Here is a 23,756-nt window from a genome sequence, read left to right on the forward strand (position 1 = left end):
GTCAGGTGAGGCTCAGAGTTACTGAACGTGTTCAGAATAAAGGACTTGGTGGCCTCCCAGAATAGTGAGGGAACTGGGAGTGAGCAGCTTTCTTCCAGGAGTTCCCTGTAATTGAGGACTTTGTTGCCATGTAGGCTGCTAATAACCTGTGTTCCATATTCCTGTTAATTTAGATGCAAAGTGGTTCCAATTCCAAATTGCACCAGTGTGGAATAAAATACAGAATATAGATTGTGCCTAAGGAATATTAAAGTGAAACAGTATAATTCATAATCCCCAGTGCTCCTAGCACTCCAGCGAGTGAATATAGGTGGAGTCTGAGTTCTCCAAGAGTGATTTTCCCTTCCCATGAGGATGACAGCTCGCATTGGCTTTTCTCCAGTGGATCGGTTCCTCATGCAGATCAGGAAGACCAGTGGGGGTGGGGGACTTCCAGACTGATCTTTAGTTGCAGATAGGTGTCACCCTCTTGTCCAGAGGGTTCTCAAGACAGTCTCAGTTCATGGACCCTAGTTTCTCAAGATTTTTAGGGAGCCCATAGGCCAAAAGAAATCCCTGACAGTTCCATTTATTAAGTAGTTTTAATTAGCTGGCTGGAAAGGGATATTGCTAAGTGTGGAGAGAAACAAGAAGAAGTCCAGAAAAACTTCAGCTTCTTCAGAAATTACTGCACTTGGTTTAATTTGAAGTCAGGTGAGGGTCTCAAGAGGTGGATACTGTGTTCACACCTCACTGAAGATCGGATATTGGTGTTTTTCCTTTATAATCTGAATGTTACCAGCACTGGGTGGAAAACACAAAGTTCTTAGAAAATAGGGATTGCTGTGTTTTGTTTTCTTCTGGACAAGATGCTAATCTCCATGGGAGCGTGCCAGGGTCAGCTGTGGCTTCCTGGTCCCTGCCACTGTGGATGAGCTGTCAGCACTGATGCAGGGGTCATTCTAGTGGGTGCAGAGACAGACATCACGAGCCTCTGGCTTCGGTTCACAAGAGCTGTACTCAGGAACAAGCCGATTTTAGAAATTTTAAAGACTGATGTGATCACAGTGGTATCTAGAATAAATATTTTAAAAGTGCCATCCCTGTTTCTCTATTAAACCTCAGTTAGGCTTTTCGTTGTCTTGGACAGAGATGTAAGACTTTAACTTGATTTCATTTTTAATTTTAAAAGGTCAGCGTTTTTGTTGAAACTAGATTGCTGCACTTAAAAAGTATGGGGTAGGGGAATTAGAGATGAAAAGACAGCCCTTGCCAAGGCTATTTGATGAAGTAAAAGGAGGCCGCCTGGCAGGAGGTGAGAACAACAGCGCTGTTCTGAGTCTCTGCCTTCAGTTCCACGTGTAAGTGAGGTTGTGAGGTATTTGTGTCTCTGTGCCCAGCTCATGTCACTCAGCGTAATATCCTCCGGGTTTATCCACGTTGCTGCAAATTGCAGGACATCCTTTTCATGGCTGAATAGTACTCTGTTGTATGTATACACCATTTTCTTTATCCATTCATCCATTCAGGGACACCTAGGTCAGTTCCGTATCTTAGCTACTGTGAATAGTGCTGCCGTGAACATGGGAGTGTAGGCGGCTTTTCGAGGGGTTGATTTTATTCTTTCGGATATATACCCAGTATTGGGATCACTGTATCATATGATAGATCTATATTGAGTTTTTCGAGGCGCCGCCATGCCGTTTTCCACAGTGGCTGTACTAGTTTACGTTCCTGCCAGTAGTGTATGAGGGTCTCCTTTCTTGCACTTCCTTACCACCACTTGTTACCTCTGGGTTTTTGATGATAACCATCCTAACAGGTGTGAGGTGGTAGCTCGCTGTGAGTTTGATTTGCATTTCCCTGAGGATTTTGATGTTGAGCACTTTTTCATATACCTCTTGGCCATTTGTATGTCTTCTTTGAAAAAATGTCTGTTCAGATCCTTTTTACATTTTGTGATTGAGGTATTTGTTTATTGAGGGTTTTGTTTGTTTTTGCTAATGAGTTGGTTGAGATCCTCGTGTATTATGGATATCAGGAGTCCTTTATTGTTTATATGACTTGCAGGTGTTTTCTGCATTCCATGGGTTACCTTATTTTGTTGTTTCTTTTGCTATGAAAAACCTTTTAGCTATTGATACAGTCTCGTGTGTTTATTTTTGCTTTTGTTGCCTATGTTTTTTGTGTTATATCCAAACACTTATCGCCAAGACCCGTGTCAAGGAGCTTTTCTCATATGTTTTGTCGTGTGGTGTTTATGGTTCCAGGTCTTACGTTTAAGGGTTTAATTCATTCTGAGTTGATTTTTGGAGTAAGAGTCCAATTTTATTATTTTGCGTGTGGATATTCAGTTTTTCCAGTACTATTTATTAAGAGACTATCCTTTCCCCATCCTTGGTGCCTTTGTTGAAGATAAGTTGACCATGTATGCATGGGTTTATTTCTGGACTTCATATTCTATTCTGTTGGTCTGTGTGTCTGTTTTTAAACCAGTAATATGTGGTTTTGATTACCATAAGTTTGTAATATAGTTTGAAATGAGGTAGTGTGATGCCTCCAGCTTTATTCTTTTTCAAGATTGCTTTGTCCACTTGGAATCTTTTATGGTTCTATATGAATTTTAGTGTTTTTTGTTTGTTTTTTGTATTTCATTGGAATTTCGATAGGCATGGCATTGAATCTGTAGATCACTCTCAGTAGTATGGACATTTTAATGATATTCTCCTAATTCATGTTTATAGGATATCTTTCCATTTTATTTGTGTCTTCTTCAGTTTCTTTCATCAATGTTTTATTGGTTTCAGTGTGCAGATCTTTCACCTCCTTCATTACAGTTATTCCTAAGTATTTTATTCTTTTCGATGCTTTTGCAAATTGGATTGTTTTCTTGATTTCTTTCGGATAGTACATTGTTAGTGTCTAGAAATGCAATTGAAAAAAATAAATTCAACTGATTTTTCCACGTTGATATTTATCCTGCAATTTTACCGAATTTGTTTATTAGTTCTAACAGTTTTATAGTAGTCTTTAGGGTTTTCTGTATAGTAGATCACATCATTTTCAAACAGAATATTTAACTTCTTCCTTTCTGATTTGGTTGCCTTTCTTTCTTTCTCTTGCCCATTGCCAGGATTACGTTGAATGTAAGTGGTGAGAGTGGACGTCCTTGTCTTATTTCTGATGCTAGAGGAAAAGCTTTCAGGTTTGCACTTTTTGGTATGATATTAGCTGTGGGCTTGTCATATATGGTCTTACTATGTTGAAGAACATTCCAGTATGCCATATTTGTTGAGAATTTTTATAATGAAAGAATGTTGAATTTTGTCAAAGGCTTTTTCTGTATCTATTGATATAATCCTATGATTTTTAGCCTTGATTTTGTCGAGGAGTTTTTACATCTGTGTGCACCAGGGATATTGGTCTGCAGTTTTCTTCAGTCAGTACATTTAAAATGGAACTCCTTGGCTCCCCTCCTGCTCCTCTCCAGGCCTCTGTTGCTTAGTAAGGTGCATCTCCGTTGGACCCAGCCTGATGGTGGGACCCACCTGTCTCTCCCCTCTTTCCACGTTGTCCAGTTGGTCAGCAGGCCATGTTGACTCTCCCCATCACCTCTCCCCAGCCCACAGCCAGGATTATCTCGTCCGGTGGCACCGACGGTGATGGCTTCTGCTGCCGGCTCCCATGACCTTTAGAGTAAACCCCAGTCCTTAACGTGGCTTACAAAGGCCTAGGCTCCCCCACCCTGTCCCTGCTCGCCGTCCTCCAGCTGGGGTCTCTGTCTCAAGCTCCCTGCACCCCAACATCCCTCCTTTCTCTGGCATTAGAGCATCCATGTGTCGGCTGAAGGAGGCCGTTGCAGGCTTCATAACACCACCAGTGCTCCCCACGTGGCTGGAGCTCTCTGATGACTGAACCACATCAGCTGTTCACCATTCCCCTCCTGGTGTGTCTACTCCAGTTGCTCTCAGACACGAGGGACCAAGGAAATATTTGCTGAATGAATGAGTGAATCAAGTCACATAGGAAGTTCTTTCTTGTTCAGAGATGAAAGAGGCCAGGTGTGGTGGCTCTTGCCTGTAGTCCCAGTACTTTGGGAGGCCAAGAAGGGAGGATTGCTTGAGGCCAGGAGTTCAAGGCTGCAGTGAACTGTGATTGGGCCACTCCAGCCTGCACCAGGCTGCACTCCAACGTGGGTGACAGAGTGAGACCCTGTCTCAAGAAAAAAAAAAGAGGTCGAAGGAAACAAACCACAGGTACCTCATTTAAATGGAGGACATCAGTGTTCCTTTCTAATCTACGTTCACTCAAATGATGACAGTCTTGGGTAGCTTTGCCTGTGTTCCTTGCTTCATGTGGCCCTGAAGTGCTTATGTAACCACCCCAGGGGCAACAGGCATTGGTTATTGTCAAACCACCTGACAATGTTGCATCAGGATACTTGGCCTAAGAGGAACTATTGGGACTTCAGAGAGCTGATTGCCATATCATCAAAGTTCTGACATTCTAATTGGAAAAGATACAAACTAGCAGATTTTGACAGCATTTGTGGGGAGGAGAGGAGAGGGAAAGAGTGAAGCCAGGATTGATTTTTAAATTAAGTTTAAACACAGTTAAGTGGGTCACGCTGAAACACATGCCTGCTCAACCACATTGCCAGATACTGAAAAAAGAAAGGCTGGCTTTGTTTGACGGATGGGCAGGCTCAGCCTCCCAAATCTTGCGTACTTACAGGTAAGTACAAGTGGCTGAGCTCTTGCTGAGCCACTTGTGTCATTGAGCCCTGAAGTTGCTGCCATTGGGAGAAACCACAACAAACAACAATCCCACAAAACCAGCTCACCACGTGGCAGAGGATAGGTGTGACCGGTGGTCTAGAGGAGCTGACCGTGGAGCAGGCTTGATCTTAGGTACAATAGCACGTCGCAGCAGAGGGAGTTACAGTGACAACACCTACATGCTGGCCTGCTTGGGTCAGTCCATCTCCACAGCACCGAGGACAGACCCCCGCACCGAGAAGTCGGAGGAAGATGATCAGGAGGCCGAAGTGACTGCTTCTATTAAGGAACATTGTGGGGGTGAGAGGGTGAGAGCAGCTCAGAGACGATGATCATAGCGAGGAGAGTCACAGGATGCCAGAGACACAGCACCCACTTCAGAACACTGCAAAGGGTCTTTTTTTGTTTGTTTTTGTTTTGAGATGGAGTCTGGCTCTGAAACCCAGGCTGGAGCGCAGTGGCACAATCTTGGCTCACTGCAACCTCCACCTCCTGGGTTCAAGCGATTCTTTTGCCTCAGCCTCATGAGTAGCTGGGACTACAGGGCACGTACCACCACACCCGGCTAATTTTTGTATTTTTAATAGAGACAGGGTTTCACCATATCGGCCAGGCTGGTCTCAAACTCCCGACCTTGTGATCCACCCGCCTCGGCCTCCCAAAGTACTGGGATTAGAGATGTGAGCCACCATGCCCGGCCAGGATCTTTCTTATTCTAGAAAGAGGACAACACCCTTCTCTCTGTCCTTTTTCTCATTCTGCTATCATTCAAGCTTCTAAGTCACAGATCAGGTTCATCTTTCCGTAGAAGTATGACTTCATTTACTTTAGTATATTACTAATGAACAACTTTAATATAGCCATCCCGTTGATATTTTTAACAATTTATTTACATTATAAATTAAGTGGGATGGGGAAGATGACACAAGAATCTTACAGGAAAAAATGTGTCTATAAGTCTGAACAAGTGACTCAAAAATTGACATTTAGAATACCACTTGTTCAGCATTTTGGAGAACAGTTTACATTCTGGTATTTATTATCTTAGGGTTGAAGAGTCTGAAGGCATGTATTATCCATACTCATGGAGAAAAGATAGAGCTAATTTTTAAATGAAATAATGGCATTTTATATGTGTTTGGCTTCAGAGGTATCCTTTGGGAAAAGCGATCACCTTCTCGAGATCCGCATTCAGGTGACCTTGGCCGGTCTCTGACTGAGCCTGGTGGAACATGACTTCCCTCTGGCCTTGACCTTTGAGCTGGCAGGATGACTGCAGGGAGTAGGCAGTGCCTCCATCTGAGAATCACAGAGCAGATCAGCCCCAAAGCAGCCACCTGCACGTGTGGTGCATCTTCTGCACCTCCACAGGCACTTTTGCCTAAGGCCAGATGCATGTACAATAATCTGAAATCCACTGACTTTCCAACAGAGTACTTCACTTCTTTGGATCTAGACATTTTGACCCAGAGTACCATTTCCTATTAGCAATGACCTGTAACTATCAACCTTACACGTTACCAAGAAAGGTGTCGTGCCATGAGAATAATTAATATTTTGATGAGAATGTTTTCTTTACAATGCATTTGCTTCTCTAAAAGTAAAAGAAACTGCTGTAAAAAAAGTTTCAGGATCCCATGGAGAAAGCTGAGTTCAGGGATGTTGTGTGACTAGCCCAGGTCACATAACAAAGCAATTCAAAGCAAAGAACCCTGACCCAAAATTCTTAGCCTCAGCTGCTGCCCTTCCTCCCCTTCACCTGTCCCTCAGTCTTGCTTAGAGGGACATGCTCCCTAGTGTTGTCCGGTCGTCACTGGGTTCTCTGCATCTGTGCTCTCAGCAGCACATCCGTTCCCCTCCTTAGTTGCCTGGGGACTCCACCTCCCATTTGCTTCTGCCTTGTAACGGTAACCTTTGTCTCACCTTGCATCTCCACTTTCCTTTTTGAGATTCAACATATTTAAGTATTAGCGATTCTTTCGTTTTCCTAGCAGCTAAACTCAGCTGGTTTTGAACTTCTCGCAACAATCAGAATATAGTCCTTGCTGTCATTTCAGTCCCCACTGAGCATCTGACATATTTGAAACGTTATTAAGCTCTGTGTCAAAGGAGCCATGTCCGTGGGATATTACACCAGAGTATTCCTGAATTCTGTGTGTTGGTTGTGTTCGAGCACAGCGTCCCCTGAGGACACGCTGGCAATGAGAACCTCCACCTCTAACAAAGTCTCACAGATCGCCTCTGAGAGATGGGGTGTGTGCTCCAGGGACCTCTGTTCAGGAATAGTAGCTGGTCACCTCTGGCTTGGTTCATTGGTGGCATCGTATCACATGACTGTCGTGCGTGTCCTAACTGAGGAGATGTGTGCCAAGAGGCAGGGAGGGCTTGCAAGGAAACAGTATCCAAATGTCAGTTCAATTAGAAGACAGTTTAAATTAGAAGCAGAAGGCATTTCAGCAACTGCTTTAATGTGTAAAACTAATTTGAGAGGATGAGATACTTGATTGCACAGCACAGAGAAAGGGCCTTTTCTGGGCCTCTGTCCTCAGCGGTGGCAGAATGGTCTGTGGGGACATCCCCTACCTGAAGACCTGACAGGCTCCTGGGTGGAAACTGAGTTAAAAATTAATCTCATTTCCTCAGAATGCAAACCTATAAATTGGGGCTCTGCCTGGAAACACATTTTATGCAAAAACAAAAAAAAATGAGCATTAGAATAAATGCAGCAAAAATGAAATACAACACACGTATGTGCTATTACACACAGTTATTAAGTATGTCTGATTAAGCTGTGGATATAAAAGCTGCATCATTCCCTTTAGGGGTATTCTGTGCTGACTGCACTGTTGGGTGTCTTAGCCTGGGAACCCAGTGACACGCAGCTCCAGATTCGGGCTGGTCTGCCTCTGCCAAGCAGAGACACTGTGTTTGCTCCAGTGACCTTCACAACGCCTCCAGGACTGGGGCCATCCATCTGGAAAACTTTCAGTGCTCTGAATGGTAAACGTGGGGGAGGTGCAGTCTCGGGGTGACATCAGTTTTGGCATGGGTTGCAGGCATGAGGTAGTCCTAACCAGGAACTCGGTGGTTACTGCTGCAATCTTGTTTACCACCAGAAAGGTGCTGGACAGGCCATGGCTGCAGGAAGGCAAGACGCAGGGCCGTCTTCAGGGCTGAGGGCTGTGGCCGGCAACAGCTCCCCTGGGGCCTTCCCAGGTTGCCATGAGATTGGAGGAAGAGGAACTCAGACGCTGTCACGGTGCAGAGGTTGGGGACACAGGGTGGGGCACTGTGGAGGATGCCAGCATCTTTCGCAGAGGCTCAGACCTACCTGCCCTTTCGTCTCTCACTACACCAGCCCGACCTGCAACTTTAGACACAGAAGGTAGATTTGCCTTTGTAGTCTAAGACCTGCCTTTGCAAATCCTCGTTTTCTACACCCCATCACCCCAGAGGACTGACAAAGCAAACATACATCCCTACTGGGGAAACACCATTCTCAGCCACAGGAATGTGGTTTAGCCCAGTAACCCCCATAAGGCAAGCCAAGACAATCACACGCTTTTATGAAATTGACACCTTTCCCAAAGATATGCTTATTCCAGTTACATTTCTCCATATACTTTCAATTGAACATTGAACTTCAATGATTGAATACTTAAGTGACGCCAGAGCTACAGATTTTCTTTTGAAGCATCTTACCTACTCCTTACACAGAGAGACCCTGAGGGTACCAGATCCAAGGGTAAGGGGGCTTCTTTCCTTTACTAAGGTGTGTATATTGGGGCTGGGAAGAGGAAGGACAGTGTCTGGCATTAGGCCTGGGGAATAACTTCATCTCTGAAATTAGAACCTTGGATGCTTTCTCTTTACAAATGTTGTAAATTATGGCTGGGCATGGTGGCTCATGCCTGTAATCCTAACACTTTGGGAGGCCAAGGTGGGAGGACCATTTGAGATCAGGAGTTTGAGACCAACCTGGCCAACATGGTGAAACCCCGTCTCTACTAAAGGTACAAAAATTAGTGGGGTGTAGTGGCACGTGCCTGCAATCTCAGCTACTTGGGAGGCTGAGGTGGGAGGATCACTTCAGCCTGGGGGCGAGGTTGCAGTGTGCTGAAGTTACGCCACTGTACTCCAGCCTGGATGACAGAGCAAGACTCTGTCTCAAAACAAAACCAAAAAACAAGAAAAAGAAAAAAAAGGAAAGAAAGGAAATGATAAATTTCAGTGGTTTTAACTGGCAATGGTATGTACCTGTTATCCCAGCTACTTGGAGGATGAGGTGAGAGGATCACTTGAGTCTAAGAATTTGAGGCCACCCCGGGCAACATAGCAAGATTGAATCTCTTAAAATTGCTTTCCAGTAGTTTCAGAAAAACTATTCTGAAACTAATTGGTAGCACATTCATAGTTTTCAGCATTCTTCTCTTTTTATTACAATTCTTCTTCCTAATAGCATCAGTGGCCATGGTTGCTGCCAGACCTCCTACAAAACACAGGTCAGCTTCCACAACAAAGAACCATCTGGCCCAGATGTTGGGGTGTCAGACCTGAGACGTGCAAAGCCAGCAGCCCCTTCAGTCATTCAACAGACACATGCTGAGAACACAGTGAAATAAGACACGGCTTCTGCGTTTAGAGAACTTTTCATGCTCCTCGGAGAGGTTAGTGTAGAAGCCAGACGAGGAACGCAGAATGACAGGGCAGTGTGGGAAACGCTAGAGAAGTGTCTCCAGGTATTTCAAACAAAGAATCTAATACAGGGGTTATTTTTATACAGCTGAAAAACAAAAGACAGTGCAATAGCAGGAAGTTGCTACCAGCCCCTGGGCTGGAGTGGTAAACAAGAGGGCGTGTTGCTGGAGCTGTGAGCTGGTGCCGCCCGCCCGCAGGACCTCGGACCTGGGAAGGAGGAGCTTCCCAGCAGGGCTGGAGCCACAGAGACACCACAGCTGCTGCACATGCCCACGAAATACTGTGGCAACTCCCTTTCCCAGCCCTTGAGTCACCTCCCACCACCACTGCCCACTGCCAAACCTGGACAGAAGCCATTTGTCAGGAACCTGGGAATTGTGGTTCCCAAAACACAGAGAGACAACAATGGCTGGAGAAACAGCCTGAGAGCAGACAAGGAAACTCGCAAAGTCATGGTGGTGTGAGGATCATGACAAATAGCTCAGCCCTGCTGGAGGGAAAGGCGTCCCGTATTGAGCACAGGACATTCGACATCTCTCAAAGTCCACGGGCAGCCAGTGACCCTGGGTTCAGTGACACAGCCCATCTGCAGTGTGGAAAGGGCTCCGGCAGCAGAGTGAAGGATGGGTGGGCAGTGAGCCAGACCACGGTCATCCAGGTGGAAGGTAATGCAGCCTAGGAGTGAGGCACCGGCCACCACGCTGACAGAGGGCGGGTGGGCATGCAGTAGAGTCGCTTAGACCTGGTGTAATCTGCAGGGAAGGAAGAGGGTGTAGCCTGACCCCCAAGTTCTGGCCTGGAGGTAGCAGTGCTGGGGTGGACCCTCCGATTTCCACCCTGCTATACTGTCACTACAGCAACAGTCGTAAGCTCCTCAGCCTCACTGTGCCGTAGCATCCTCACTGTCGTGAATAGGGGTCAGATGTTCCCCAGGGCCACATTCTGTGCAGCTGTGATTTAAGGGTCTGCGCTCACCCCTTCAGCATTTTCGATTTCAATGTGTTTTCTTTCAGTGTCGGTTTGTTATGTAAATCAAGCTGCTCTAACCAGTGGGCCGCAGGCTGCATGTGGCGTGGGGAAGCTTTGAATGTGGCCCAACACAAATTCATAAAGTTTGTTAAAACATTGTGAGATTTTTTTTTTGCGATTTTTTTTTTTTTTTTTTTTTTTGGCTCATCAGCAGTTGTGTTAGTGTGTTTTATGTGTGGCCAAGACAGTTCTTCTTCCAGTGTGGCCCAGGAAAGCCAGAATATTGGACACTCCAAATGTACATGATGAGTATATTATAAAACCTTTCGACTTGTTTGTACATTTAATCTGTTCTATATTCCTGAATTTCAAATTTAAGTTTTTACTTTAAAATTACCAGTCAAAAGTTTGTTTGTTTTTTGTTGTTTTGGGGGAGAATTCTCATTATCACTAAAAACAAAAAAAATTCCATTCTAAAGTTCGTACACCCTAGAACCCAGCTTATAGACAGTGGATTTCACAATATTCCCATCTGAAATTCTTAGTTCTGTTTCTTTCATATCTCTGACAGAGTTCCCACAATTTATAAGACTTGCTACAAAACCACTAATTGAATTGCAACCCTTGTTAGTTAATAGAGGTCAAAGTATTAGTTCTAAATAATGCAACTTGCTATGTTACTCAGAAATTCCAGGAAAAGCCTTTTTTTCCATGATACTCAGTTTCACTCTTAGCAGCACACAACAATCACGTTGTTCAGCTCATGAACAAAATACTAAGTCCCTGGTCTTTTAAAAAGCGTATTGTCCCAATTAGAAACCCCAATTTTTTGCATGTGTTTTATGAAATCTAAATCCTGGAAATTAAGTTCTGAGTGTTAGAAAATTTCAACTTCTTCACTCTATAAAAACATAGTGGCTTGTAACGACTTCTTACCTTGGTATGGATTAGACAAGACAGGATAACTGATGTGATTTCACGTCGAAGTTAAATAATCTAAGTGTGCAAAGCACACCATTCTTACCCTCAGAGAGTGCACACTCTTGTTTGAAGGCAGCTCTATAAAGCTATCATTATGATCCATTTTGGTAAAAACAATTTGATGAGATGCCTGAAGGCTTGTGGAAGCACAGAGGAAGGGATTTCATTCATTCCAGGGGGCTCAGGAAGGAATTCCTGGGTAAGGAGGCACCTGCAGTTCATCTCAAAGAATGATGAGGTATTATTAGACTAGGGGTGTGTAGGCTTTTCTAAACCCACTTTCACCTTGATTTTACTAATTTATCACACTGAGCTGTCCTTCCAGAGACACTGTTCTACTTACTGTAGAGTGAGCAGTTATCCCCATTTGCTAGGAACTTTGTTGGCTTCAACCCTGGAAGTCCCATATCCTGAGATACCCCTCATTCCTGGGTCAGTCAGACACCTGGTCCCCCAAATTTACTGCCTCTCAGTTGTACTGGGTGTTGTTAACTGTTGCTTTGCTCTTGCCAGTTTCTTATCTAGAATGGGGGATTACCTTCTCACGGCCTCGAATTCCTCGTGGGACCCGCACAGACACTTGCACCCAGTAGATGCTCGTGAAGTGGGTATATGCATAAATCTTGGTAGCTCTTATTCTGTAGACAGCACTGAAGTGCAGACCACTGAAATGACTGACTCAGGAGCCATATGACAGCACCCAGTTTAGGCCAAGTCCCATGTCTTGGGCCCTTGTTTCCTCCTTGGTTATAACAGGTCTCATAGCGCCCTCTGGTGGTGCCAGGAAGCTGTCTAATCCCCTGAATTACAAGGCAGGCATCATGCCTTCTCTTCTGTAGTCAATGCGAGTCATGATAAGACCATGATTACGACTTAACGTCAGTGCCCACGAACTGGACTTGACCTTTTGATTAAACAATCTCATTCATATCACGATTCTGAGATGCTGAAACAACGGAATTCCCTGTCCCTTCTAGAGCACATGAAGGCGCATAGGTGATACCAAATGTTGAACTTACTTTGCAGCTGGTTACAGGCTTCATACCCAGTCTCACTGCAGAGATGATTCAAGCCTCTGCTTATGTGGCTCATTCAAATGTAACCCACAGCTCCTCTGGCCCTCTAATTCCTCCATGAGAACATTGAACTGCAGAGGGCGTATAGTAAGTAGCCCATCGGTCTTCTGATGAATGGAATTGGCTGATGGTCTGAGTCATCGTAGCCTCCCTTGTCCTGGATGGAATCAACTCTTTGACCGTTTAACTATGGCTGTCCCTGGGAATCCCTTCTCACTGGAAATGATGTAGGGACAGATAAGAAGGGAACCCATCAAGAACCTGGGGCGTAGGAGCAGAAGAGAGATGTTTCTGTTTGCATGGGGCAGATTCTGCACTTCATGGGGTGAGCTAAATCGGGATCTGCTCTCATCTTTAAACAGTGTCCTCCTCTTACTCCTCTCTGGCCTTTGGCCTCTGTGGCCTTGACTGATGTCTAAAGATTTTTGGAATTTATTTGCAGTCAGGGTCGTGAGGCCCAGGAATTGGAGTCAGATGTGTGGGTTGCAGATGGCCACTGTGCCTCTGTCTCTGTTCATTAGTTTACTGCAGTGGAGAAGAGTGTGGGCTTTGTGGGGACAGCTGCAGGACTCCCAGGCAAATGACCTAACCTGCTCCAGTATCCATCTGGTTGTCTGCAAAATGCAAGTCATTCTGCGACCTCTTAGGTTTCTGTGGGTCCTCAGTGACATTATGTTTTCCAAGACCTTAGTGCAGAGGCCTGACATATAGTAAGTGCTGAAAAGTTGATAGTCTTTTATGGTTATTTTCATAATCTATCGTTCATTCATCCAGTAATTATTTGTTGAGAACGGGGGACCGAGACATGTAAGCTATCACTTGAAGACTGAGCAGATCTTGGCCTGATGGGAAAGGTTAAGGGGGAGCAGCATTTTCATTTTTCAGGGGAAGGCCATGGACCCAGGTGTAGGGTGAAGGGCATGGACCCAGGTGTGCATAATGGGGAAGGCATGGACGCAGGTGTGGGGCGAAGGGCATGGTCATGGGTGTAGGGGGAAGGGCATGGACACAGGTGTTGGGGGAAGGGCATGGACACAGGTGTGGGGCGAAGGGCATGGATACAGGTGTGCATGATGGGGAAGGCATGGACACAGATGTGGGGTGAAGGGCATGGACACAGATGTGGGGTGAAGGGCATGGACACAGGTGTGGTGGGAAGGGCATGGACACAGGTATGGGGGGAAGGGCATGGACACAGGTGTGGGGGGAAGGGCATGGACACAGGTGGGGGGGGAAGGGCATAGACTCAGGTGTGGGGGAAGGGCATGGACACAGGTGTGGGGTGAAGAGCATGGACACAGGTATGTGAGAAGGGCTTGGACACAGGTGTGCATGATGGGGAAGGCATGGACACAGGTGTGGGGTGAAATGTATGGACACAGGTGTGTGGGGAAGGGCATGAACGCAGTGTGTGGCAAGGTATGGACACAGGTGTGTGGGAGTAAAGATATGGATACAGGCATGGGGGGAAGGTGTGGAAGTGGATGTGTGCGGTGGGCGTGGGTGCAGGAGTGTGTGGTTGTCAGGGCACGTGGGAAGAGGAAAAGGATGCTGAATTTGTTTAATTTGAATTCTTCTGAATTTTTTTTTTTTTTTTTTTTTTGAGAAGGAGTCTCTCTCACTCTGTCGCCCAGGCTGGAGTGCAGTGGCGCAATCTCAGCTCACTGCAACCTGTCTCCTGGGTTCAAGCGATTCTCCTGCTTCAGCCTCCCGAGTAGCTGGGATTAGAGGGGCACGTCACCACGCCCGGCTGATTTTTGTATTTTTAGTAGAGATAAGGTTTCACCATGTTGGTCAGGCTGGTCTCGAACGTCTGACCTCAGGTGATCCATGTGCCTTGGACCCCCAAAGTGTTAGGATTACGGGCGTGAGCCACTGCACCCAACCCTGAATTTCTAACATACTTCAGCAGCATCCTCACTTCTCTCTACTCTATGACCAGTTGGAAAAAGACCCCTACCAATGTGTTTCCTTCTCAGAGGCTGCCCTGGCATGTCCTGGCCGAGTCCTTCCCGCCTCTGTCCCGGTGGCCCTGTGCAGCTCTCAGTTAGTGTTTGAGCATCTCAGCCCTCCTGGACAGGAGGCAGCTGCCAGCATGTGGGGCTCACACTTGTTCCTGCGTGTGTCAGCACTTGGTTTGAGTATTCGGTGTGTTGGATTCAACACAGGCTGGCATTTTAACATCACACCTTTTGAAATTGTTGTGAGGTTTTCTTTTGGTATTTCCTAATTTTTTTTTCCATTTCACATAAGAAGAAAAGATAGCGTTGAATGATACCTAGATATTTTCATTCCAGCAGTTTTTTCCTAGTCTCACCTACACAGGTTCCGGTGAGTTCATGTCCACGGCACAGTCCATAATTACCCTTCTCTGTCCAGGGATATATATTTGCATCTTTCCTTCAACTTATGAAGTGAATGGAGGGGAAATGTACAGTTGTAACTGAGTTTGCAGCAGCTTTCATCTGGCCAGCCGTGTGCTGGAGCGTGCGCCGCCTTCTCTGAGCAGAGGGGCTGCTGCGCGGGAAATGGCTAAACCGCCCGCTTTGTCTTCCGCTGCAGGCCGTGGTCACCCAGGAGCCCGATGTGCAAGGCAGGTGTGAGTGCCAGGACGGCATTCCTGGAGATGAAGGCCTGGAGCTGCGGTCTGCGGACTCGGCAGTGCCCGTGGCCATGACCCAGGCTGCTGTGCGGCCCTGGTCACCCTGCCCGGAGAACATGACCACTGCCCCGAACGGCCTCGGGCCAGGCCCCGCAGCCCCCTGTCCAGGCTCGGACCTGAAAGATCCCAAGATGGTGACCTCGCTTGCGTGTGGAAACGGAGTCTGTGGCTGCAGCCCTGGTGGCGACACAGACACCCAGGAAGCCAGACTCAGCCCAGCCAAGCTTGTGCGCCTCTTTGCCACCAGTCGGAAGAGGACGAGTGCCCACCCCGAGCGGCCCCGCTCCGTGGTGCTGGTGGGCAGCTCCTCCACGTGGAACACCCTCGCCTCCTTCCGGAAAATGGGATCCTTTAAGAAACTGAAGTCCTCGGTCCTGAAAGGAATTCAGAGCCGAGAGGGGTCAAATGCCTGTTCCAAGGGAGAGGCTTTGGAGCACGGCCTGGGAAAGCCCATCCTGAATGGCGCTGTCCCAGGAGCCCAGGCAGGCAGGGGCTCCCCTTCAGCACCGGGACCAGCGTGTGGTACCCTCAGGCCAGCAGAGGGGGGCACACTGGATGGCTCCGACCTCGAGGACACGGACGATCCCTTCCAGCGGAGCACACACCGCTCCCGCAGCCTCCGCAGAGCCTACGGCCTGGGCCGCATCTGCCTGCTGGATGCGCCCCAGAACCATGCGACACCCACGGCAGCCACTGGCCAGGTGCCCACCATGTGTGAGATTCTCGTGAGGGATCCTGAAAACAACAGCATGGGCTACAGGAGGAGCAAGAGCACTGACAATCTTGCCTTTCTGAAGAAGAGCTCCTTTAAGCGGAAGTCCACCTCCAATCTTGCAGACCTCAGGACGGCGCATGACGCACAGGTGCCCCAGAGGACCCTAAGCAGTTCCTCCACTGACTCCCAAAAGCCTGGGTCAGGAAGGACCAAACGCTGGAGGAGCCCGATAAGGGCCAAGGACTTTGACAGAGTCTTCAAACTTGTGAGCAATGTGACTGAGGCCGCCTGGAGGAGGGAGAGTCCCAGGAGTGGGGCCCCGTCCCCTGGTGAGGCCGGCCTGAGACTCCAGGCACACAGCCGGCTGCATGACGACTACTCCCGCCGCGTCTCCAGGAGCACTGAGCAGGACAGCAGGCGGGGCGGGGCGGTCATGCATGGTACCACTGCAGCCTACACCGTGGCCGCTGGTTTCGGCTCAGCCACCTCTAAGGGCCCCCACGTAGACGCTGACGCCGCCGTATTTCCTCTTGAAGCCAAAAGTTCCTGGGCGGTGGAAAGCGACAGTGCTTGCGCTGGCAGCTCCTCGCCAAGCCCGATTGTCCAGGATGTGTTGAGCAAAGACTCCTGTGACCCAAACGCTGGCAGCCAGTTCACATTTGACCCTGAGCAGCCTCCCACCCCTCTAAGGCCCACCACACCCAAGCCCCAGAGCCCTCAGAGCCCCGGGGCAGGAAGTGCCAAGTGTCACAGCAATCACAGTGCCCCATCCGTGAGTTCGGAGGAGAGTGAAGGAAGGGCAGAAGGGTCTGCTCAGAGAGAGCCAGGGCCTGTGTCCTTGCAGGATCCTGTGGAAGCCACACGTGGTGTTGAGGGCAGCAAGGACCTTTTGGTGAACACCGGTGGGGCAGCCAGCCCAGAAGAAGAGGAGGAGGAGGTAAGGGCAGTGGTAAGGTCCCTCATGTGAGCGACCCTGCTGCGGGAAGGGAGCTTGTACAGGGGCATTCTGGCCTCACCTGGAGGTTCCCATGCTGCACAGGTGTTGCCCTGGGTCCCTAACTTGTCATGGTCAGTGGTCCTCTGCTGACCTTGCTGCCCTTACAGTATTAGTGGGAATGGGAGTTGTCAAGTTGCTGTTTACCAAGTTCAGAAGTAATCTCTATCTCCTTTGAAATAAATTTGACAATGTATGAGACTCATTGAGATGACATTTGCCACACCTTTCATTCAAAAGATGTTTGTTGAACATGTACCAGGTACTAGATTCTGGGGGAAAAAGTAAGTTGTGAACAAACTGTGTTCTGCTCCATGCAGTTCTGACTCGTATCTTTCTTCTTTATATTTTAAGCTGTTTCTGTAACCTTTCCCACAAAGTACATATAAGTGAAATTCTTTCTGTTGAGAGACTATTACCTCTTCTAATATCACGGCACCTTTGGGTGTCACTTGACCAGCTGGAAACCTCTGTGACTGGCAGTGCCTCTGCTTGAGTTTTGCTCATGCCCGTTAGCCTCATCCCACCCATTCTGCCCAGCAGGCTGCGTTAGGCTTGCACTGCCAGCCCAGATCCTATGCCTGCCAAGGGCAAACCAGGGATGGAGCAGCAAGGGGTGTGTGAGTGAGTGAGCATGGAGTCCAGCCTCTGCACACAGCCAGGCATGTCCGCTATTGCAGCAGGGCAGGCAGCTCCAGGTGCCGGCTCCATGCAAGGCTGTGGCTGGAACAGACGTACTGCAGCTGGCTTCTGCTGCAGGCATCAGCTTGTGGACAAGGGGAACGTGGTGACAAGTGAAATCTCAGAGATACCAGGAATTGCAGAGCCCCAAAGAGGGTGTTACAGCATGTCATAGCCTGGTTCTGATCTGGGCTCCCGGAAGGGCCACAACTCTTCTCATCACCTGCATTACAGCAAGCAGGGGCCGTGTTTCTGGTGAACATGTTTTACCCCACTGTGTTACAGCTGCTTTAATCCCACTGCCCCACTCCAGCATGCAGCTCTTGGGCTGGTCTAGCCCCGCCCTTCCTTTTGCATGTGGCAGCTGCCTGGTGCTGGTGGAAAGTGGGAGGATTATAGTGTTACAGCTTTGGTTGAGGGAATCCCAAGGTTTGGGTCCCCAGAAGGGTTGCCACTCTTCACACCTGCAGTCCAGGAGCATGTGACCACCTGTAGCTCAGTGAGCTGGCCAGGAATGTGTTACAGCCCCTTTAACTCCCACCTGCAGCTCGGCGAGCCATCCAGGAAAGTGTTACAGCCCCTTTGGCTCCCACTGTTGGGCAGGTCCCACATCCGGGAAAAATGAAGTTATGCGGACAAATGGAGGGTGAGCAAGGCTGAAAAGAGCTTTATTGGGTGACCGAACAGCTCTCAGCGGATAGGAAACCTGGAGTGGGTTGCTCCTCCCTGCAGGCAGGTAGTCCCAGTGAGTGGCTGAGTCTGGGGATCTTATGGGCTCAGAATGGAGGAAGTGCATGCCGACTGGTCCATGGGTGGGCCTGGAAAAGCAGCACTTGATTGGTTGAAAGGCATCAAGGAAGCTCTCACTCCAGGTCGCTGACTTCACCTGGAACTGGCATCTGTGCCCTGAGGCTTCAGGCTGTCCCTGGCTTGAAGGTGGGATTTCACTGGGGACCCGCCTCTTCCCACCTAGGTACCTGTCCACCTCCCACCACCATCACTAGGTCTGTTTAATTTCCTGGGAATTAATTAGGAACATGCAGTTTGGTACCTGTCAGCTTTTGAATGATTGTACGTATTTTAGAGTAGATCATAAGCACCTCATGAATTGACTCAGCTAATAGCTGTCAAGGTTACAACAGCAGGTTTTTTCATATTCTGTCGAACATCCGGACAGCTTTATAATTTTCACTTTATAAAGCACTCAGTAATATTACCTTACATAGCTGGAAGATGGGGAAATGCGTTCATGTGTATATGTTGCAGATTATTCTTCACAGACATTTCTAGATTGATTTGCAGGTATAGATTGGTGCTTGCCGTAGAGAATAATCCCCTAGCAAATGCTCCTTCCCACCCATCCCTGGGGAGGACCTCAGTTTTGTCTTAGTGCCCACAGATAAATGATTGCATAGCCAAGTTTGCAAACTCAGAAGCCAGGACAGCCTCTGCACTGTCCATCTTGACCATTGCTATACAGACAGACCTGGTTAGTGGAACTTTTGTAGAAAGACCTAGAAAGTAGGACTTTTACAGAGTGCTTTCAGATCGAGATTAGTCTGGAGGTTCCCTGGGCAGCCAGAGAAGTGAGACTGCACACTGTTACCTGAGATTCCTGTGGAGAGTTCACCAGTTTAGCTGAGAGGTCTTGAATATTGAGAACTGTCTGTTCATTCGCATATTTGAGCCTGTGGAGCAGTGGTAAGGACACAGGAGTAGTTGCCAGATTTAGGAAGGAATTCCAGTTCTGCCGGCTCCAGTTTGTACAACTGACCAAACTTCACTCTTTCCTGGGTGAGATGAAGGGTAACATTCCTTCCACTAAACAGCCTGCCTGCCCCCCTCGTAGGTGGGAACCTCCCCTCCCTAAAAAAGGATTTGTGTATGTCTGGAGGGTTTTTTATGTTAAAGATTCGATTTTATATTCTGCTTGACAAAATTATTTTTTAAAAAATCATTGAAATATTTTATTCCTGAGAACCTGCTAAGTGAATATGTGTGAACTAGTGTGTAGTTACTTGCCAGGGTGATTTTGACCGTTTTATGGTTTTATATGTATATTTGCTATTTTTAGTTATATCAAATTTAATTTCTACCCACGGAAGATCACCAAAGATAGAAAGCAGAACAATTATATTAAAATTCAATTTATTAAAGTTGCATACATGTTGATAATTCTACAGATTTGCCTCCAGATATTATCACATTTTTCAGTTGCATTCATTTCTTCAAAATTCTTTTTTTTTTTTTTTTTTTTTGAGACAGAGTCTCATTCAGTTACCCAGGCTGGAGTGCTGCAGTGGTGTGATCTCGGCTCACTGCAACCTTCGCCTCTTGAGTTTAAGCAATTCTCACGTCTCGGCCTCCCAAGTAGCTGAGATTACAAACATGTACTAACATGCCTGGTTAATTTTTGTATTTTTAGTAGAGACAGGGTTTTGCCACGTTGGTCAGGTTGGTCTCAAGCTCCTGGCCTCAAGTGATTCACCCACCTCATTCTTCAAAAGTGCTGGGATTATAGACGTGAGCCACCACGCCCAGCCTCAAAATTCTTATATAGCACATAAAGCTTCCTCTTGTACTTTTATTTATTTTCTCAAGGCGGAGTTTCACTCACTCTGTCGCCAGACTGGAGTGCAGTGGTGCATCCCAGCTCACTGCAACCTCCATCTGCTAGGTTCAAGTGATTCTCCTGCCTCAGCCTCCCCAGTAGCTAGGATTACAGGCACTCGCCACCATGCCCAACTAATTTTTTTGTATTTTTTGTAGAGCTAGGGTTTCACCTCTCTCACCTCTCTCGTACTCTTTTTTTTTTTTTTGAGACAGAGTCTCACTCTGTCGCTCAGGCTGGAGTGCAGTGGAACGATCTCAGCTGACTGCAAGCTCTGCCTCCCAGGTTCACGCCATTCTCCTGCCTCAGCCTCCCGAGTAGCTGGGACTACAGGTGCCCGCCACCATGCCCGGCTGATTTTTTCTATTTTTTTAGTAGAGGCAGGGTTTCACCGTGTTAGTCAGGATGGTCTCAATCTCCTGACCTCGTGTTTCGCCTGCCTGGGTCTCCCAAAGTGCTGGGATTATAGGCGTGAGCCACTGCACTCAGCCTGTACTCTTAACATATATGTCAAAAAGAGAAAGTACAGTTATGGCTTTACCCATAACTTATACATTGCATCTTACACATTGAGAATGTTCGGTGTTACTTGTAGAGAAGTGCTTGTGAAGTAGAACCTGAAACCTTTTTTATTTTGGCTTTGAGAAACAAAATACAAACTAAGGGAAACAAATAGAAAAAGTGTGAAACGCAAAGATTCCAACCTTCATGAGTTAAAAGCAGTTTTTGTCTATTTTATAGCATTACAAAATTAAATTTCGGTCTTTACTATATTTCAATATACAGTATATTTGTTTATTCAGCTCATTAACAGTGTATGGTTCTACTTACAGGATTAAAGCAAATTTAAACTGTGTTATTGAATATGAAAAGGTTGTAAATATATTATGGTGTTATTTAAAATATTGTAATGTACTTTTCGATAGGGAGAATAATTTCTATTTCGAACCATTTATTTATATCATCCTACCCTAAAAATAACAAAATAATCGTTGAAAAATTTTAAGCAGTTTAACAAGATTGTGTGTGTATTGCTGTGAAAAAGAGCTGGGAAAATGTCCTGCCGCTTTAATTTACAAAGCATGCTGTGCTCCTGCCACCTAGTGGTCAGCTTTAAGAGCGGTGGTTTGTTGAACAAGGTCCTTAAGCTTGTGACCTGTTTTAAGTTACAGGTTACATTTACTTGTTGACAGTGCTGCCCTTTGCCTTTTGAAGGTGTTGCCTAGGAGTTTGGAGCGTTCATGCTGCTTCTCCTACCGGCTTACAAGGAGAAACCGCTTCCTTAGTGAATGGAAACTGAGGCAGCAGAGTCAGTGTTTCATGTAGTGCTAAATATGCCATGGAAAAAACTCTTAAATGACAACCAGTTGGACCCCTCTCCAGGGAGCTCTGGTAAGCTACAGTCTCCTGGCACATGTTTCTAGTTGAGTTGGGACCCTGGCTCTCTTATTAAAAGATCCCCGGCAACCGGGGCAAACTGTTGAACTTCTCCTGGCACGGGTCTTCTCAAGGGTAGAATACGGAGTAACTTCATCTGCCCCTGGGGATGGTAAGAGCCAATGAAATTGTGGATGTTAAACACTTAGCCCACCCTTTGACACTGACTGCCACTGTGTGGTTACCGCTGTTTAGATGGTTTTTCCATCCTAGATTGGCATGGCTTTTTAAGACAGGGACGTTCAGGTAGGTTCTTTCCGGGACTCTTTTTTCAATATAACACTGAATTACAATTACAATCTGAACAGGGGATGGAGAAATTCTTCAAACAGTTAATTTGACATCATGCTACTTTAAAAAAAAAAAAAAAAAAGCATAAGAGTTAATTTCCTGCATAATCCAACATGTATATTTTAATGCAACTATGTACCCAACCAAATTTGTTGAATACATGTCAGATATAAGAGACCAGTTAGGTATGACTCTGTAGGGAATGTGGTGATGCCAAGGAGGTTCTACCTGTGCCCAGATACACCTAAAACATAGGAGAACTTGATGGAGTAAATTCCATAAAAGTGGTAAAAGCAAAATGCTATGGGTTTCAGAGGACTTGCGTGCTCACCCATGTACCAAATCAAGGAAGGCTTCATAAGAGTGACTGAATCTGATCTGAAGAAGGAGGATTTCTACAGATGATTATAGAGAGGACAGGGGCATTTCAGTGAGGTGTACGGTAGGTTGCACATGTGTGCAGAGATATTCTGTGATTGGAGAGAGCAGGAAGTAATGTAATTTGGTTTGATGTAGAGAAATAATCCAAGTTAAGATGGAATCATTAAGCAAAATTCAAGCAGTGCATAAGGAATCGTCATGTACCTCAGCACTCAACACCTGCTATGTGAACAGAAGAGATTGAAACAAAAAGATGCTGTCTGTGCTCTAATGGGTTCGGAGTCCAGCTGGTGACAGGAATGTGTGCAGGTCGTTATGATGTAGTGGGAAGGGCTCCTTGTGCGAATGCACTGAGTGCCACAGGAGCCCCAAAGGCGGCAGAATTAAGAACCCTGGCTGGAAAGTGGCAGAACTGGGGACAGTGGAGTGGGGTCTTCAGTGCCTCGGGCAGCAGTTGCAGAAGGGCACTGGACTTCCAGGCTGGTGGGAGGAGTGTGGAACAGGAGGCGGATGCCCACCTCTGAACTCAGCTCTGCTGCTTACTAGTTCTCGACCTTTTCTAAATCTCATTTTCCTCACCTGTAAACTGTGGGTGATGAGCATCCTGACCGCATAGGACTGTTGTGAAGATTAGCTGAGGTGTTGTGTGGACTTAGCACGGGGCTTTGCATATGAGTTTCTAGCAAAGTGATGCATCTATTTGGTCAGGGAGCTGCAGATGGCTTGCAGAACTTCTGTACAGGGTGGCTGGGTGGAGAGGAGGGAGGTAAGGTTAAGCAGGTAGGTCCGGACATCATTAGGAAGAGCCTCGCTTACAGCTGTGAATTTGGACTTTACCCTGTAAGTGGTGGAAAGTCAGTGACATTGTCAGAGCAGGGACACGGAGGGACGTTCCGTGGCTGAGGTTAATCAGACCAGCTCTGTAGAGAACTCTAATTTGCACAACATCAACTCCCCGGTTGTAGGTATGCGGTTTGATGGTTTTTGGAAAATGTAGAGTGTGCAGCCACCACCACCGTCCAGCTAAAGAACACTTGGCTCCCCTCAGAAGGCTTCCCCACGCCTTTTACAGTCAGTCCCTGCTCCCACCCAAGACCAGGCCACAGCTGATGGGCTTTGTGTCTACACGTTTTACTAAGCGAACAATTCGGTGATTTTTATATGTTTATGGAGCTCTGCAGCCATCACCACAGACTAATTTTTTTTTCCTTTTTTTTTTTTTTTGATTCATTTCTTTATTATTATTATTATTATTATTATACTTTAAGTTCTAGGGTACATGTGCACAACGTGCAGGTTTGTTACATATGTATACATGTGCCATGTTGGTGTGCTGCACCCATTAACTCGTCATTTACATTAGGTATATCTCCTAATGCTATCCCTCCCCCCTTCCCACTCCCCACAACAGGCCCCGGTGCGTGATGTCCCCCTTCCTGTGACCAAGTGATCTCATTGTTCAGTTCCCACCTATGAGCGAGAACATGCCGTGTTTGGTTTTCT

General features: G+C 46.8%; 1 protein-coding gene across 2 annotated transcripts in view; it reads left to right on the forward strand.

Annotated features, from left to right (window-relative positions):
• The window catches only part of SPATA13 (spermatogenesis associated 13), a 154,497-nt gene that overhangs the window by 50,398 nt on the left and 80,343 nt on the right, over nt 1–23,756 (forward strand). The window contains exon 2 of one of the 2 annotated variants that reach the window (XM_025364374.1): nt 15,044–16,795. The exons of the other annotated variant lie outside the window; for it this stretch is intronic. Coding sequence (XP_025220159.1) covers nt 15,155–16,795 — 1,641 coding nt within the window. The 5' untranslated portion in view covers nt 15,044–15,154. The remainder of the gene's footprint in view (nt 1–15,043; nt 16,796–23,756) is intronic. 2 annotated transcript variants of the gene reach the window in all.

The sequence above is a fragment of the Theropithecus gelada genome, chromosome 17 (genome assembly GCF_003255815.1).
Source record: "Theropithecus gelada isolate Dixy chromosome 17, Tgel_1.0, whole genome shotgun sequence".
Taxonomy (NCBI): Eukaryota; Metazoa; Chordata; class Mammalia; order Primates; family Cercopithecidae; genus Theropithecus; species Theropithecus gelada.